Source organism: Phallusia mammillata, chromosome 1 (assembly GCF_965637545.1).
Source record: "Phallusia mammillata chromosome 1, kaPhaMamm4.hap1.1, whole genome shotgun sequence".
NCBI classification, from domain to species: domain Eukaryota; kingdom Metazoa; phylum Chordata; class Ascidiacea; order Phlebobranchia; family Ascidiidae; genus Phallusia; species Phallusia mammillata.
The window spans coordinates 29,169,216-29,184,348 of record NC_137252.1 but is presented as its reverse complement, the minus strand read 5'-3'; the positions used below and the strand labels follow the sequence as shown (position 1 = coordinate 29,184,348).

Below are 15,133 nucleotides of genomic sequence, written 5' to 3'. Positions count from 1 at the left end.
ACATACCAGATGGCGTGTTTAGAGACAATTGTTTACACGCGACCCGCCATCGCGGCTCGTTGGTCTAGGGGTATGATTCTCGCTTAGGGTGCGAGAGGTCCCGGGTTCAAATCCCGGACGAGCCCATGTTTTGCATAAATTTACGTAAAAAATTTGTCTTGTGAACAGCACATCTTGAGTCCATAGCGTTGTCCTCAGGCAATGACTGTTTGAAATTTTTTAAACTAGCATTTAGCCACACAGTGTGCATTACTCATACGACGCAGATTAAACGTATGTTCACAGATTTAGTATACTTACGTCGCGGTTCAAGTTACGCATGATCGAGGTAAACGCCTTCTTGGTTTGTGCCATCTTATGTCCGTACATGGATCCTGATTTGTCGATAACGAACACCACGATCTTGGGAAGAGGCGCCAGAGAAACAGGTGCGAAAAAGTGAGCGAAATACCTTGTAAAAAAAAGATGAACATGAAAGTATAGTTCGAGTAATGTTCGTCCTGCAAATATGGAAAAGTTTGTTATGACGCCTTGTAACGAAAGTTCATGATCGCGTCTTAACCTTTCAACCTCGTGGTAACGTTTGCTTTGTTGAGTGAGTTTGTCATGGTTAATGCAATAGCTGGACATTGTGGTTACTAAATGTAGTCTTGTTGCACCGTATATTACATTACCTTTCCTCGTGCTGATACGACAATTAAATATAACTCCTTAAATATAACGTTTTGACATATTATTCCAGTCGTCTTCACCAGAGTAATGGCATACTACCCAACACAATCGTTATAGCACAAAACATGGTGATAAAACATTGCTAAAAAACTGTAGTTTGAGGTACATATGGACCGGTTAAGCAGAAGGAGAGTTATTTCGGTAACTCGCTAAAAACAATTGCACAGACCTTTGGAAATATGTTTTTCCAATGTACCAACCACCAACATGGAACTTCTACGTTATATACTTAGCCAGTATATCTGTTTTTTCAAATGACACGACCTTCAAGGAGACCCATAAAAATATTAAGTGCGTTAGCAATAAAAAGTAAGTGAGTACAAAACTCACCCATTAGAAGCGATTACTTGACCATGCATCTGTGAGCGTTGTACGTCGTATTGAACAATGTAGGATCCCGACAGACCGAGAGGCGAAAATTCGGTTTGTTGTGTGATGGAGGGAAGGAATCGAACATGAGCAGATTTGCGATCAGAGCTATGAAAGATAAATGTTCAGTGGCGGTTCGTGCCTAAAATTTCTGGGGATGCTGCTCCAATTTTTAGCCTTTATTTGACAAATATAAGTTGGCAATATATAGAAAAGCCTTTTGTGTAGAAAAACAAGTAATACAAATCCTAATTAGCAACTCCATTGTGACGTAATGGTTGTTACGCAATAATGTACACGGGTGTAAACAGCAGATGGTATCATTGGGGAATTTTGTTTACTTGCACAGCGACAAGCCAAACTCAATAACATGCAGTAATAATGTGGCACAAAAACACACGTGACACAGACTCGAAACAAAGCGGTTGTAAATACGGTAAAACACAACAACAGTATATAGAAAAAAAATATTAATAAATTAGTCGAAAAAGGTCGAAGTATTTCAATTGGACAACATTTAAGTAAAACTGGTTATAACAATGACTACTAACTAACACACTTGCTATTCAGTCATTAATATGGTCATGTATCATTTAAGTACCTTATAGCCTTTGAGAGACTCATGGAAATTACTGGCTAACTGGCTTTTCCTTTAAAAGTTTCAGTAACTTTTCTAACAACAGGATATGCTTGGTGGTCACTACTATCTCCACTGTAAAATGTTCTTTCTTAGGAAACATTTCCTGAAGCAATTTAGCAGCTACTGTTTAAAGAAACATAAAATGTCCATTATATCAATACACAAGATTGCACTTGGTTGCAAATACTGTCCACATGGTGTGTTGAGAAACCAAAACTTGAAAATGTCATCACTAAGGTATTTCAAAATTCCTGTTGCTTGTGCACAGTGTTTTTTTAAGGTGTTTTGGTGGACCGTTTCCCAGCGGTTTCCCAAAATTTGAATATGGCTATTTTTTGGTATTTAAATGAAACACTTGCGGTCTCTTAAAACTACAGCGGTCACCCATACCAAACAAAAACCCTGCTTGTGCAACTGTTTGTTCTGCATTTAATATTGCCTGAATTTCAGTGAGGCATTTAACTTCACAGTGTGAGTAGTTCTTGTGGTTGCTTATTCCTGCATGACATATTTGGAATAGAAGATGTTTTATCCCAGTTTTCTTAACTTTTTATTCAGGTTTTTATTATAAAGGTTAATCGTGACTTTTCAAAGATTTAGATGACCTTTTTCAAGGTGGTAGATACACTTTCTAATTCAATGATAACTGCAAAAACTGAAGCCCACTTACAGTCATCTTAAAAATTCACGACTAACCTTCAAACAAATAAATTAAAACATGGCAAAAAATTGTTTAACTGTACTCACTGTCGAACTTAGAATATAGCAAACGGGTATTGGTTTTGGAGCACAATATAGACCCGGAACAGACAACACAACTACAGCGGCCGGTTCACACGCTGCGTGATTGGTGGAGCTGCGCGAGCCGCAGCACCCAGTCGCCTATTTCGCCCGGCATGTAGCTTTTCCAAGTGCGCATGCGCACAAGTGCAAAACGTCATGAAACGTCACGATTCGTCATGAAACTGGAGCTGCAGTTCCACCATAGATCCCGTATTAATGCCCTACTTTTTTTTTAAATGATAAAAAGGCCGATCAAGGCGGAAATTATACTTAGGAATAAAAAAATATATATCATGAAAGTGATCTGTATTGTTGTGGTAGGAAAATTAGGTGAAACTAGAAGGGTGTCTTAGCACATATTGCCCTTGCATATACACTATAACCTATTTTAAAACATAAATATATTTCCTATGCTTATTTTGTATTGGGTCCCATATTAGCCATCGTCTTTTATAACTTTAGTCGTTTCTGCAGGCAAAAACTCATGGGTCCCCACACATGCAAAGTTGAAAATAATGCAATTCAAGAGATAACCATGAGAAAGTCGGGTGTTGTAAGGTAAAACACAGTGATCGGCACTGGGCTTAAATAACAATACTATGTAGAATACAAACTATAAAATTAGATACACCCCAGATATTGTTTGAAGTATGTCCTATTTAACGTTTTAAAAAACTGACCCATTTTAGGGGGCTAGTAGGGCAACTAATTGGGTTCGACACACAAACTAAAAAATATATAAAAACCACAATGACTCAATCAATAGTACTGCAAAATTTCAGCCCAATCCGCCAATGTTTAAAATTTCGACCACTAGAGGTGTTTTGAGCAACAACCGTTAATGTTTCTGACGTCATAGGGCTGTTAATAAGCCCCTAACTGCCATGGCGCAAAAACGACCACCAAGCAACCCAACGAGCGACATACAACTGGTTGCCTTGTAACACTATTGCTCCAAAGAAATCTTTCGTTTGTGGTGCCCAGTAACATACAAATATGTTTTACACTTTAGGGGCTTGTGGGGTAAATGTTAGGACTACAGGGTTGAACACAACAATCGACACCTATAAATGGCACACTATACAAGAAATCCAAATTTCAGCCAATTCTGACACTGTTTAAAAACTCACCCATTTTAGGGGGCTAGCGGGGTAAATACTGGGGTTATCAACAAAAACAAAGTGGGATGCACATCTACATAACTATATCTACCATCTGTGTAAATTTCAGCCAAATCCAACAAACATTTGATGAAAAAACGAGTCGGACAAACTTCCGGGGAAAAATACCCATTTTAGGGGGCTAGCGGGGTAAATACTGGGGTTATCAACAAAAACAAAGTGGGATGCACATCTACATAACTATATCTACCATCTGTGTAAATTTCAGCCAAATCCATCAAACATTTGATGGAAAAACGAGTCGGACAAACTTTGGGAAGAAAAAAAAAAGGAAGAAAACAAAAGAAAAAAACAAAAAACAATTCGAGTAAAATCAATATGTGTCCCCTTCAGGGAAGGGGACCCATAAATATCTAGGGGGTGCTGCAGCTCCGCAGCACCCCAGCACGAGCCGCCCCTGTAAATGTTTCAAAGTTAAAGGAGATTGTAAGCTGCAGGAGGTCCACACTGGTTTGACCTAAACCAGTGGTTTCCACCCTTTCATGCACCGTGGTCCCCTAAAAATAACTTTTGCGTCTTGTGACCAAATTAAGTAACGCCGTAAGATCTGTGTCCCCTATACCAAAAATGTATGTAACAAACTCAACTAAACTGGGACCTTGGTGACCACTGACCTATACGGCCTCATTAGCCAAGCCGGTGGCATCGGCCATTGGGCTAGCGCAGCCACCTTACGGCAGTCCAGTTTGTTGAGAGTAACACAGGCTAAGAAAAATGTGCTTTACAACATCAAATAAATTTACAATATTTTTTTGGTGAAGCCATCAGACTTCCGAGATACAGCGGTGTGATATGCCAAGTCTCCATTAAACATCACATGTCATGTATAACACCGACACGATCAGTCTTTCAACAGCTAAAATACTACAAAATCATAATGGAAAATTTCTTTCAAAGGCGCCAATCGTTAACACTCACACGTAAATTGCTTTTACAAACAAGCGTAAATGATAATCATCGAAACACAAAAGCTTAATGTCCCAGACACGCCCATTGACTGTGACGTCACAATGGTTTGGGGTGAAGGTCGCGGGCAGGTGACAGTAAAGACTGATGACAGGGCTTTTAGACGGGTCAATTTCATGGACAATTACATATATTTTGTTCTGGGGATTACCCTTAGTGACGCGTAAAGCACAACAAGCTTGAATGTGCGGGGTTTCAACGTTTGGAATGTGATTAAGGATGCACGGTGTAAAGATTTTGTTGTCGTATGGACAGAATTAAATGGCAACACATTTGTGTCTGGTTGACCTTGTTTTGTTGTTTTGCTAATTTCTAGATCGGATTGGACCAAAGAGCAGAAAATAATTTGAGAATTATAGATTGGGTCTAAATATATAACACCACCACACATTTTAGTTTGTGTGATGGTTAATACTTTTTGGTTACGGTCATGGAAAAGCCAGCATGATCTTTATGGGGACACCGTTTTCGTAACCAGTTGCTCAATTTTAAGCTAATTTCAACCTTAAACTGCAAGAAAAGGTGTCACCTATACGGAACCTAGGCAGTTTCGCATTTGTGTGTGGTGAAACAACATTGTATCTTTATGTTCAAAGCATAATAGACAATAAAAATTTCTGAATTTTAACTAACGTTGCTCTTACAGCATTTTTTATTTCAAATAATCGACGTCCCATACAAGACGCCTTCATCGGGATAATGGTATATCTTGCCTTATGTAGTGTATTTTCGATGTTTCGGTGTGTCTGCACTTGATACTTACTTGAAGGTAATAGTAGTTCCAGCTGGTGGTTGATCGGGCCCGACTACGTTGGTCTGCCGGGTTTTGAAGGGCGGAACCCGGACAAACATGATTGGATCGTCCTCGACGATGTGAACATCAACGGATAGACGCTTTACGGGTTGCAGTGGAGTAATTGCAACAACGTATTCGTATTTACCACCAGTCTGTAAATAAGACATCTAGTTTGCATTGTAGTCGACCAAAAATCTTCCATTATGAAAGAATAACGGCAGTTTCAGTTAATTTGAAGGTATTTACTAATTAAATTAAACATTTTGTTGATAGACTTCTGGTATGAAAGTGTGTGTATTCAATATTTGGTACATTATTAAAGTATAAATGGCTGCTTCAATTAACATCAAGGTATGTACTAATTAAATCAAATATTTATTAATATATTTTGGATTTAAAGGGAGTAGATTCAATATTAGATATATTAATAAAATATAAATGGCTGTTTCAACTTATTTCAAGGCATTTCCGGATTATAATAAATGATATATTTTATTGACATATTTTGGATTTAAAGGTGGAATCACATTCATTGTTGTGGTTCAAAAAACGACTTGCACCTTATGTGGAAATTGTTAATCATAGTTATTAGTCGAGCAGTACTTATCGGGTCGGGTTTGGCCTTAAGTTCGATTAAAATGTACTTTATTAGGTTTTGACTTTCCTTGCCACAATTCTGTCGTATAATTTCACCTTTATAGCACATCTACCTTCGAGGCTAAATTTCGGCTTCCTTTTTTAATAAAACAGGTTCTAGGCACCTCTGTAGCAACCACTAAACAGAGAGTGGTTTTCAAAGTTGCGCTCTGTTATCTTAATATTTCCAATGTACGTCTAATGTTAATCATTTTAAAACGCATTGCACAAACAAAGCGTGGGAAAATAGTTTAATCAACAAAACAGCAAATGGTTGTCCTAGATTCTTTCTCTTTTTAAAAGTCCTTAGCAAACACTAGATTGTCAACTAACCCGACGCAGCAGCTGCTGATAAGTCAATTGGAAAGAGACGTTCCGTCTTGGTTCTACGAACATGCTGGTCTTGTAAATTCGCGTCGATTTGTCACGGACCGCAACGTGACCCGCTCCTTTGCCAGTTTTCTTTGCCTGTTCAAATGCAAGCAATAGTATTGAAAACAAAGTGTACTCCCACAACCACCATAAGGTCAATCATTATTTATTACATTGTGTTACAATGTGTCCACTAGCTAAAAGCAAAATTCTTTTTTGAATGATAGTGTGTTTAGGCTAAAACTTATTCTATTATCATTTTTTGCTAAGGTGAATAACTGTACAATTTTGGAATTCGGTTCAAGCAACACAAATAATTGCTCTTTGGTGCTTAATTATAAAAACAAATGACACAAATCCATTTTCCTTTGTGAATCCAATTAAAGCGAAAAGGTTACTACAACTTTTACTAAAGCTCATTTTTTACGAGGTTTTACTTTGATTTTGAAACCAAGTTTTACAAATATCTGTTCAAGCTTACCTTGTCGTATATTTTTTTGGCCTTTTTCTTTTCCTCAACTTTGCCCACTATAGTCTCGTTGTGAAGTTTCATTGTGATTCCGATGATAAACGCGTCAGAGGGGAGGATGACGTCAAATTCAGCCTCTCGTGCAAAGTTGGCGTCATTTGTGATCACTGACGTAACAACCGTTTCGACATACCTACGAAGTCAAATAAGAAAATTGGGGTTTCATTAGATCAATTTCAAAAGCTAGCCCATATAACTTATAACAGTTTAATAGGTCACAGTTTCTCCTAAAATTATTTAAAAAAACAGATTTAATATTTCAGCCATTTCCCATGACTGATTGTAAGAGCATGTTATGCATTAAGGTTTATATCACATGGTAATACGTGTTTTTGCACATTAGTAATGATCACGTTGAACAAAATTTTAGTTTCGTGTTATGCATATTTATTTATTTTGACGTACAGTAGAATGTTATGACAGTACATGTGCAGCGCAATCTTGTTCGATCACAAATCTGTTTAATTCGATCGCAATTTAAGTTTTTTTATTAGGCTTAACAGCGGCTGGGTGCAAAACGTTTTAACTTTCTGGAACACTCGTGTTTCTTTTTAATGAAGCGAGATTGTTTAAGTCACACGACATTATAAAAACTAATCATCCTGTATTTCAAACATTTTAGATATTTTTTCAAAAACTTTTTATAACTGTTTTTGTGAATGAAACCTTGTCACACAAACCTTGCGTTGATTTTTCCTTTAATAGAGAGTGAATCGATTCTCGGTCTCACGCTTCTCACAATAGCTGTACACGTGACGTACTGGAAAGACCCAGGGTGTTTCCCCTTCACTAAAACAACAAAAAATATTTTAAGCAAATAAACAATAAATACGAAAGATGCCAAAAACCAATGCATCCCCATTAAGTAAAACCAAATAAGACAAAAAATGAAAACATACGCGAGGTTGAAAACACAAATCAACCTGTAAATGTGATTTCAGAGGCGGTTCCGTCTTTAGTTTTAGCCTTAGGAGTAAGATCCATTCCAACCCGCTGAGTCGATCCGGCAGTTATCTTCCGCTGGGAGGCGCCAACAAGCCTGGCAAAATGTCTTTTGTCGATGACGGTGAAAAGAAAGGTGTCCTGCAACAATTTCGAGTCGAAATAAACACAGTTGTTCTGTAAGTCTAAGTCAAGCCAGGTTTTACGGGTTACAAACTTGGCAACATCATGTGGATTTTATGACATAAAAAATTATGCTCTGGCAAATAAAACACGAGTGTATGAGCATGCATTTCGCAAATTTATTAAAAACTGCACAAGCATGTCGGATTAAGTCGAATTTAGGAATCTAAATAGTGTGCAATGAGAAGTTTTAGGAAATATTTGTTTATTACACACATGCAAAACGCAAAAATCTTTACAACAAGAAACTAATGTTCGACTGCGAAATGTGTATTCGTATATGCTGATTTTACTTACGTTGCCACCGTTATTCTCTATGCTCACGTGAGCTCGTGTGGACACGCCCGGTTTAAAGCCTACGTCATCGGCATCACACGTCATCTTGATGTGTGACGTCCTCATCAGTTGGGGGATTACCCGGGTAAATGGAAAACCTAAAAAAACATGGCATTGTTTTAACTTTTCCGTTCTGTTGAAAGCAAAGTCCTTTATCGCAAGATTTGGTAACTGATCTTGTGTCGTAGTTTCAAAATAGCCTTGAAAGTGAAGTGTTGTGTCTAATTGGTCTCTTTGATGCACGTTGCAAGTATTTTAATGAAACGGTCGAAGCCAAAAGCCGAGCGACACCCATACCGCAAAGACGATAGCTCTTAATAAAGTGTATAATGAACCGCTGTCTAATAAACACGACAGAAGCTGTCAGACTCGGTACTGTCGAACACACAACGTTACAAGGTCCACTGTTCACTTACTATTTACATGCAACCATATGGTGAGTTCCTATAAAGGGCCGCTGCCATAGTGCATGTAACTATACACTTTAACAACACTCAAATTGAACCACGTTAAGTCTTGGTAAGTCCAAGGGCTTCAAGAGGTTGGACAGTCAACCGCACAGTGAGGTAATGACTTGAGGAATTGGCGCAGACGAAACAAATGGGCTTCGTAAGATTGTATCTTCGTTTGTAACAACAAATACTTTATAAGTGATACACAAACATTTGACATACTTTTATATTTTTGAGAAGTATACATAACAGAAATACAAGGCTAAATATATACGATCAAAACAAAACGGTCCCTATGTACATCGCCTCTAATAGGGAACCAATACCAACAACAGAGGCAAAATTTTACAGTTATATTCTCTAAGAGTTTGCTGTGAACTGTATCAAAAATGTTGCAATAACTTCATAAGCTTTCACCTGCACATTTTGCTAGACGATAATCTGACCACAAAAATTGAGGTAACACCTGGGGAAAGAAAATTGACGTCCTGTTGTTATGTCCCCAAATACTTTTGTAACAATAATAACAAATTTATGGACTGGCAAAAGTGAAAGAGATAAGAGTAAACTTCGGCATTTCGTAAATTCGCTATTATGTGCTTTAGTTTGTAAAAAAGAACGTTATTTTTATTAAGAACGGTTAAAGATTCAAGCCTCCGCAACATTACATTCAAAACTAGAGTGACAACATTGTATTCTGTAATCATCAAAGAAGGTACAAAACAAAGCAGTTTTTTATTTGATCCACTCAATCTAGTTCAATGCCAAAGACGTAGGCGTCACTAAAAACAGAAGCAAGGACAAGATAAACCCATTACAAAGTTTCAAACAAAAACCTTTGAGCCCCAAAATAGATGTCACTTTATCTTTATTGCGTCCTTTCCCAACTACCAAAGTCTAGTCAGTCTGTCTCAAACAACAATACGTATAGCAGTCAAAAAGTCACATGATCATGGCTGGGTTGCTGATTGGTTCATTCAAGTCGATGACAAAACACAACGGGGTCGCGAATTTTCGAGTGTCCTCACTGCAGTTGGGCCAAAACGGAACATTAGAATCCTGTGGGAGCGGTGTTTGATGTGGTCGTGCATGTAAAATGCTCGAGTGTGTTTTGTAAAGTCTCGTGCTGGCTTTGGCCACCGCATGCGAAACAGGCACTTGAATTACAACACGCAAACTTGGTAAATTAAATTTATAAAACTATTAATGAATACAGACGCATTTTGTTCAAAAACCTTATATACCTTTTTGAAAGCTATGCGTTTTTTATATTTTATAAACTTTGCAAATATATCATTGCCATATTTTTTTATCAAGAAAAAAGGTTCAGATGGACTATGGTTTGTAAACTAGGCGTCTTTCTGATAAGGACCAAATCAAAATCTGTCCAGCCATAGTTCTGTAACGTAACGCAGGTTAACAAAGAGAGCATGCCAATTTTAAACGGTTAACGTATCAACGTATATTCGAAAATCATGATCAGTCTTGACACAAATGACCTGATCGGCAAAATTAAACCAATCTTTGAATAATAAAAAAGATCATCAAAGCCGTATACTCAGGACCAAACGTATTAAATCTCCACCCTTTGCCACTTTGGATGAAAGTAAGCACGGTTAGGTGTGTCCGGTGTGTCATGCAAATAACTTACAATTGAGATTATATGTTGGAAATGTAAAATGCATCAAATATTCGTTTCATTTCGGGTTACGTGCACACAAGGCTTGTGTGAAGCACAATTCATACGCCAGATACCCTGTGGCCTAGTAATCGTTATCTTTTGCGTTTTATCCCCGCCCGGATAGACCTTAAACTCCAACATGGTTTTGGTAAATAATTCAAGCACGCTCAATCTTGTTTCATTGAGTAAAACACGTGTACAGTTTTTGTTTGATGTGACGTTATGTGGAAGTATAATGGCCAAATAGACATAAAAAACAATTTGCCAAATTTTTAAACGTTTCAATAAATGTCCATGCCATTATCAGCAAAACAATATTATTCAAATTCGTACCATGTATAAAACAGTTAGTGACTTTCACAAAAAAAGCTTTAAAAATACAACAAGCATACAGAACATCTATACGGAAAATTGGCAAATATATCTTTTCATTCGTAAAAACCAAACAAAACCCAGTTGGGTGCCGCTGCGGCCAAAGCGCCCACATGTGATTGACGTTAAGTCGCTTATTAGAGGGCAAATTGCCCGTAATGCCATAATGGGGGAAGAGCTTTCTATTATGTTTCAGCAGCACTTTTTCAACATTTGCTCTCCGCCGATTTCCGGCTATAGACTTTCCACGGTTTAACTGCAAATTGTGTCAGCACATATCAATCTGTGCAAATAGCAAAGAAGTTCATGGTCGATTACAGTACTTGGATGTTAAGCGATTTGGTGATTTTGAAGTTTGTTTATTTGTTCGTCTCATTTTTATTCTCGAGACGTCGGAAGAACGCTGAATGATAAACGGTCTTCTGCCGTATTGTTATTTCCTTGACACGCATTGGTTATTTTAGGTTCTTAATGAACAAAGCTCACGAAAACACTATACAGGAAAACGGCCTTGTCAGAAACAAAACATCAAAGAGCTTGTATAAACTATAGCAAATTCGTTTTGTTGCAGCCGTTTGGACAATCACTGTGTTAACATCAGTGTAGAACTGATTGTTTGACAAAATACATTCACTAAACAAGGGTTTTAATTTAGATCAAGCAAATGATATCTGAGATTGAGATTTTATCCTAATTTCCAATTGCACCAATAAATTATAGACCCCTCAAACCACAATTCAAAAGCTTCAAAACGAAGGCTTAAAGTGTCTTGGTGAGAAATACAAACGACACAAAATAAATTTCAATTCTCCATCCCTTTGTTTTACAACCTTGTGTCGTTGAGAGTAGCAAACCCTAGCAATGGTAGGGATTGTTCCACCGGTTCACAACAAAACCAGCGAACCGTGACCACCACAAATAGAGTGCCGCATGTTGGGAAGCTAAACATCAACCACGTAAATTTCAAAGCTAAGTTTATGGTACAGCAAATATCAAAGTGTCTGCGAATGAAATATAAGGCTTGCCCGACACGCGACCAACACTGAACTTGTTGCGCTACGTTATTGGAATTGCCAAAGCAATAAATATTTTGACGAACACGTGTGTATTTAGGACTAAGTTAGAAAAGGAAGTTTCATTCAAAGGTGGCTTAGTAGTAAATTAACCTGTTGACTGTAATACCTATTCTGCTGAGGAAAACATACTTCAATCGGCCTGGCGTACTATGATCTATAAGTTAACTACAATGTCACAAACATTAAGCCTTAAGATAATATAATTGTATCCGTCTGGTGAACTAATTAAACCACATGCAAGCATATATATAAAAAACTTGCTTTGCAGCAGCAAACTTGTTCATATTTAAAATCCAGTCGGAGGTGACCATATAAAGCCGCCATTGTTCACACAATTCAATTTGTTTGGCAACAATTCATTTCTCTTGTCATGTAGGAAGCATTGCGCGTCGAGGGGTAAACATAAAACCCCGGGGGTTAATTTTGGGTGCGTGGTTCCTAGTATTCCAGGCGTTACTAGGAGGCAACCTGACCCCGAGGGGGCAACGCGTGGGTGATTTTTAAGAGCCCCCATGCTCACACATTGTTGTGATGGATAGATGTTGGTTTGATTTAAGCAAGACCTACAAGAGTCGGTAATGTTGTTAACAGTTATCGACTTCCGTAGTAATTGTTTAGGAGATACGTCTTTGGAAACTTTAAATAAATCTTGGATAACAAAAAAAATAAAATTAAAACAAATCCAATTTTTCTAATCGAGTTTGTCAATTTTGCAGTAATTTCTGGGCAATCGAGTTTGTCCCTCTCGGTAAAAGGGTGTTCTTAAAACATATTTTTTTATTTATATCTCGGATTTATTACTTAAACATAAAGAGACATAACCGCACAATGGAGCGTCTGGGGGTGCTTTAAATATTTACCACGCAAAACATAGCCTCAAAAGTACCATGTACATAATTTGTACTGCCCTCGTGCTGATATTAGCACATTGATACAAACAGTTTTCTTTTTGTGGTTCTGGCTCCTTTCTAAACAACCACACGAATTGACAGACAGTTAAAAAGGCGATCGTTAAGGACCAACAGGGCATATACCACGCGCCAAGACAAACCCGTGGTTATTTAATCCAATTAGGAAGAGAGGGGGTAGGCTGCGGCATGGGAACGATTGACCGCAAACAGAGTGGGTGTCAAAAATGTAAGAATTCGAGCTGCTCGGATATCACGGCGTTTGTGTGTTGAAGAGAAAGAATTTGAAAGCCCCCTATGACACATCATAGTTGGGTAATGACATTTGAACGTCCAGTTCGAATGATAGCCTGCTGTACTGGCTAATAGTATTCAAACTGTTTGGCATAAAAACTTAAAGGGTTTGCTGGGACGAAGTTTAAGCCCAAATTTAAACGCACTTAGTTCTCAAACTTTTCTCTTTTTTTCTAAGTTTTAATAACGGTCCTTTTGACATTATCTCGATTTGCGGTCCATGAATCTATATGTCTATTTTTTTAAACGAAAGCTTGAGTTAAAAAACAGTATCTAATTTTCCCATTTTTCACAGTTAGATGCAGAGGTTAAACTAGTTTCGCAAAATTACGCAAAACAATCTTAGGCCGTTTGTAAAATCACATCCAAGACAAAAGCATCACAATTGTGCGCAAATAATTGCATTTTTGTCGCTTAGTATGGAACCTAGTAAAAGCATTGTTTAATAAGGGAGATACTCCTAAACTTTGACATTAATTTACACAGGTTTAGTAGAAAACAAAAATAATTTTTAAACTCTTAGCGGTGCCCGCAAAATTGCTTAACGGATCCCTAAGGGACCGCGGAGAAACCGTTTACATACATAAATGGGTTGTTTTCGTAAAACGAACATTGATGCCAACCACGTTATGATTGTGTCCAAAAGTTTGCATAAAAACTAATAATAGAAATATTATTCATTTAGGCCTTATCCCTTTGCATTAAAACTAATTGAAGTGTTATCCCTTTGCATTAAAACTAATTGACTTCAATAATTACATTAAAAAAGTATACCAACCGTTACGATCAAGGCCCTTGACGACCACATAAAATGGTGGGGGAAGTTGGGTGAGATGAATGACGTAAGAAAGGTCAAGGGGGTCATCTCCCGGGGTAACGGGGACGCTCTGCATCGCTTTCAAACCGCTTTCGCTCCATAACTCCACACTCTCCACTCGATCAGTAGCGTCAGAACCGTTCTCTTGCTTTTGTCCAAAGCCGTCCACGGTCAACATCACGTGATCAGAGGCGGAGGGAAGGCCATTGAGTTTCTGTGCAAGAAAATGCAAAGGATCACGGAAATAGACCCGAAATTTAAAACGTTCGAATTGAAATTTTCGACACAAATGTGGTCGAATGTTAAGTCAGGCCCAAATCAGTTTAAACTTAAGTCAGACGCCGACCTAAAAAGCCCAGTAAGGTTTCAGTTCTGCATAAAACGCACTTGAGAAATAATTATGCTCTGATGTTACGTTTTTATTCTGGCACCGTCCCCAAGTCATAAATGCAATTTTATGTTGTGTCGCTATAAGGGATTATCGAAGAGACGAAGCCCCACGAGGCTTGTAAGCCGGCAGTTGAAGTTGGAGTTGGAGTTGAGCGGTGGTTGTGTTACGACTGTTGTATCTGCGTTGCTTGTCTTTTATCCTTTTTACTATTTTAATACATGTTTGAAATGGGTATTTACAGCCCGTTATTGCAGCAGAACCAAGAAAAGACGTAACGGTGTGAAGCAAAAACCTAAACGCACTTTGCACATACTCTTTATCACTGAAAAACAACACACTAATCATCATTAAACTCCAATTGGGAATCTAGCAAAGAATCGACGTGGTTTCCACTCCCAATCTTACTTGGCCTTGTTTAAAGACCAGCACGCGCCAAACACGATCCTTGCTATAACAGCAATGTTGTCCACACGAGCGATTAATCAGAGACAACTGTTGGTTGAGTGAGATAGTTGAGACCAAGCACGACCTGTGTTGTTTGCAGGACGCGCCTAAATGGATGGATTTAATGAGCCAGGTACCGAATGATGTTTGTAGATACTCGACTTCGGCGTGGCAGAGGCGCCAAACGAGCAATGGACTTCACGCATTTCTTTGACGTTAATGCGAAAAGAAGC

At 38.1% G+C, this 15,133-nt stretch overlaps 1 protein-coding gene and 1 non-coding gene across 2 annotated transcripts in view; one reads left to right on the top strand and one right to left on the bottom strand.

The window, feature by feature from the left end:
- The window catches only part of LOC145214504 (inter-alpha-trypsin inhibitor heavy chain H3-like), an 88,391-nt gene that overhangs the window by 57,984 nt on the left and 15,274 nt on the right, over positions 1 to 15,133 (bottom strand). Inside the window, exons 10-18 of the mRNA XM_080083049.1 lie at positions 14,027 to 14,279; positions 8,427 to 8,563; positions 7,928 to 8,087; positions 7,685 to 7,793; positions 6,957 to 7,137; positions 6,437 to 6,571; positions 5,435 to 5,619; positions 1,063 to 1,209; positions 301 to 451 (exon numbers count right to left, since the gene is read on the bottom strand). Coding sequence (XP_079939175.1) covers positions 301 to 451; positions 1,063 to 1,209; positions 5,435 to 5,619; positions 6,437 to 6,571; positions 6,957 to 7,137; positions 7,685 to 7,793; positions 7,928 to 8,087; positions 8,427 to 8,563; positions 14,027 to 14,279 — 1,458 coding nt within the window. The remainder of the gene's footprint in view (positions 1 to 300; positions 452 to 1,062; positions 1,210 to 5,434; positions 5,620 to 6,436; positions 6,572 to 6,956; positions 7,138 to 7,684; positions 7,794 to 7,927; positions 8,088 to 8,426; positions 8,564 to 14,026; positions 14,280 to 15,133) is intronic.
- On the top strand, positions 54 to 125 carry Trnap-agg (transfer RNA proline (anticodon AGG)). The gene has a single exon. It is a non-coding gene; the product is annotated as a tRNA-Pro (tRNA).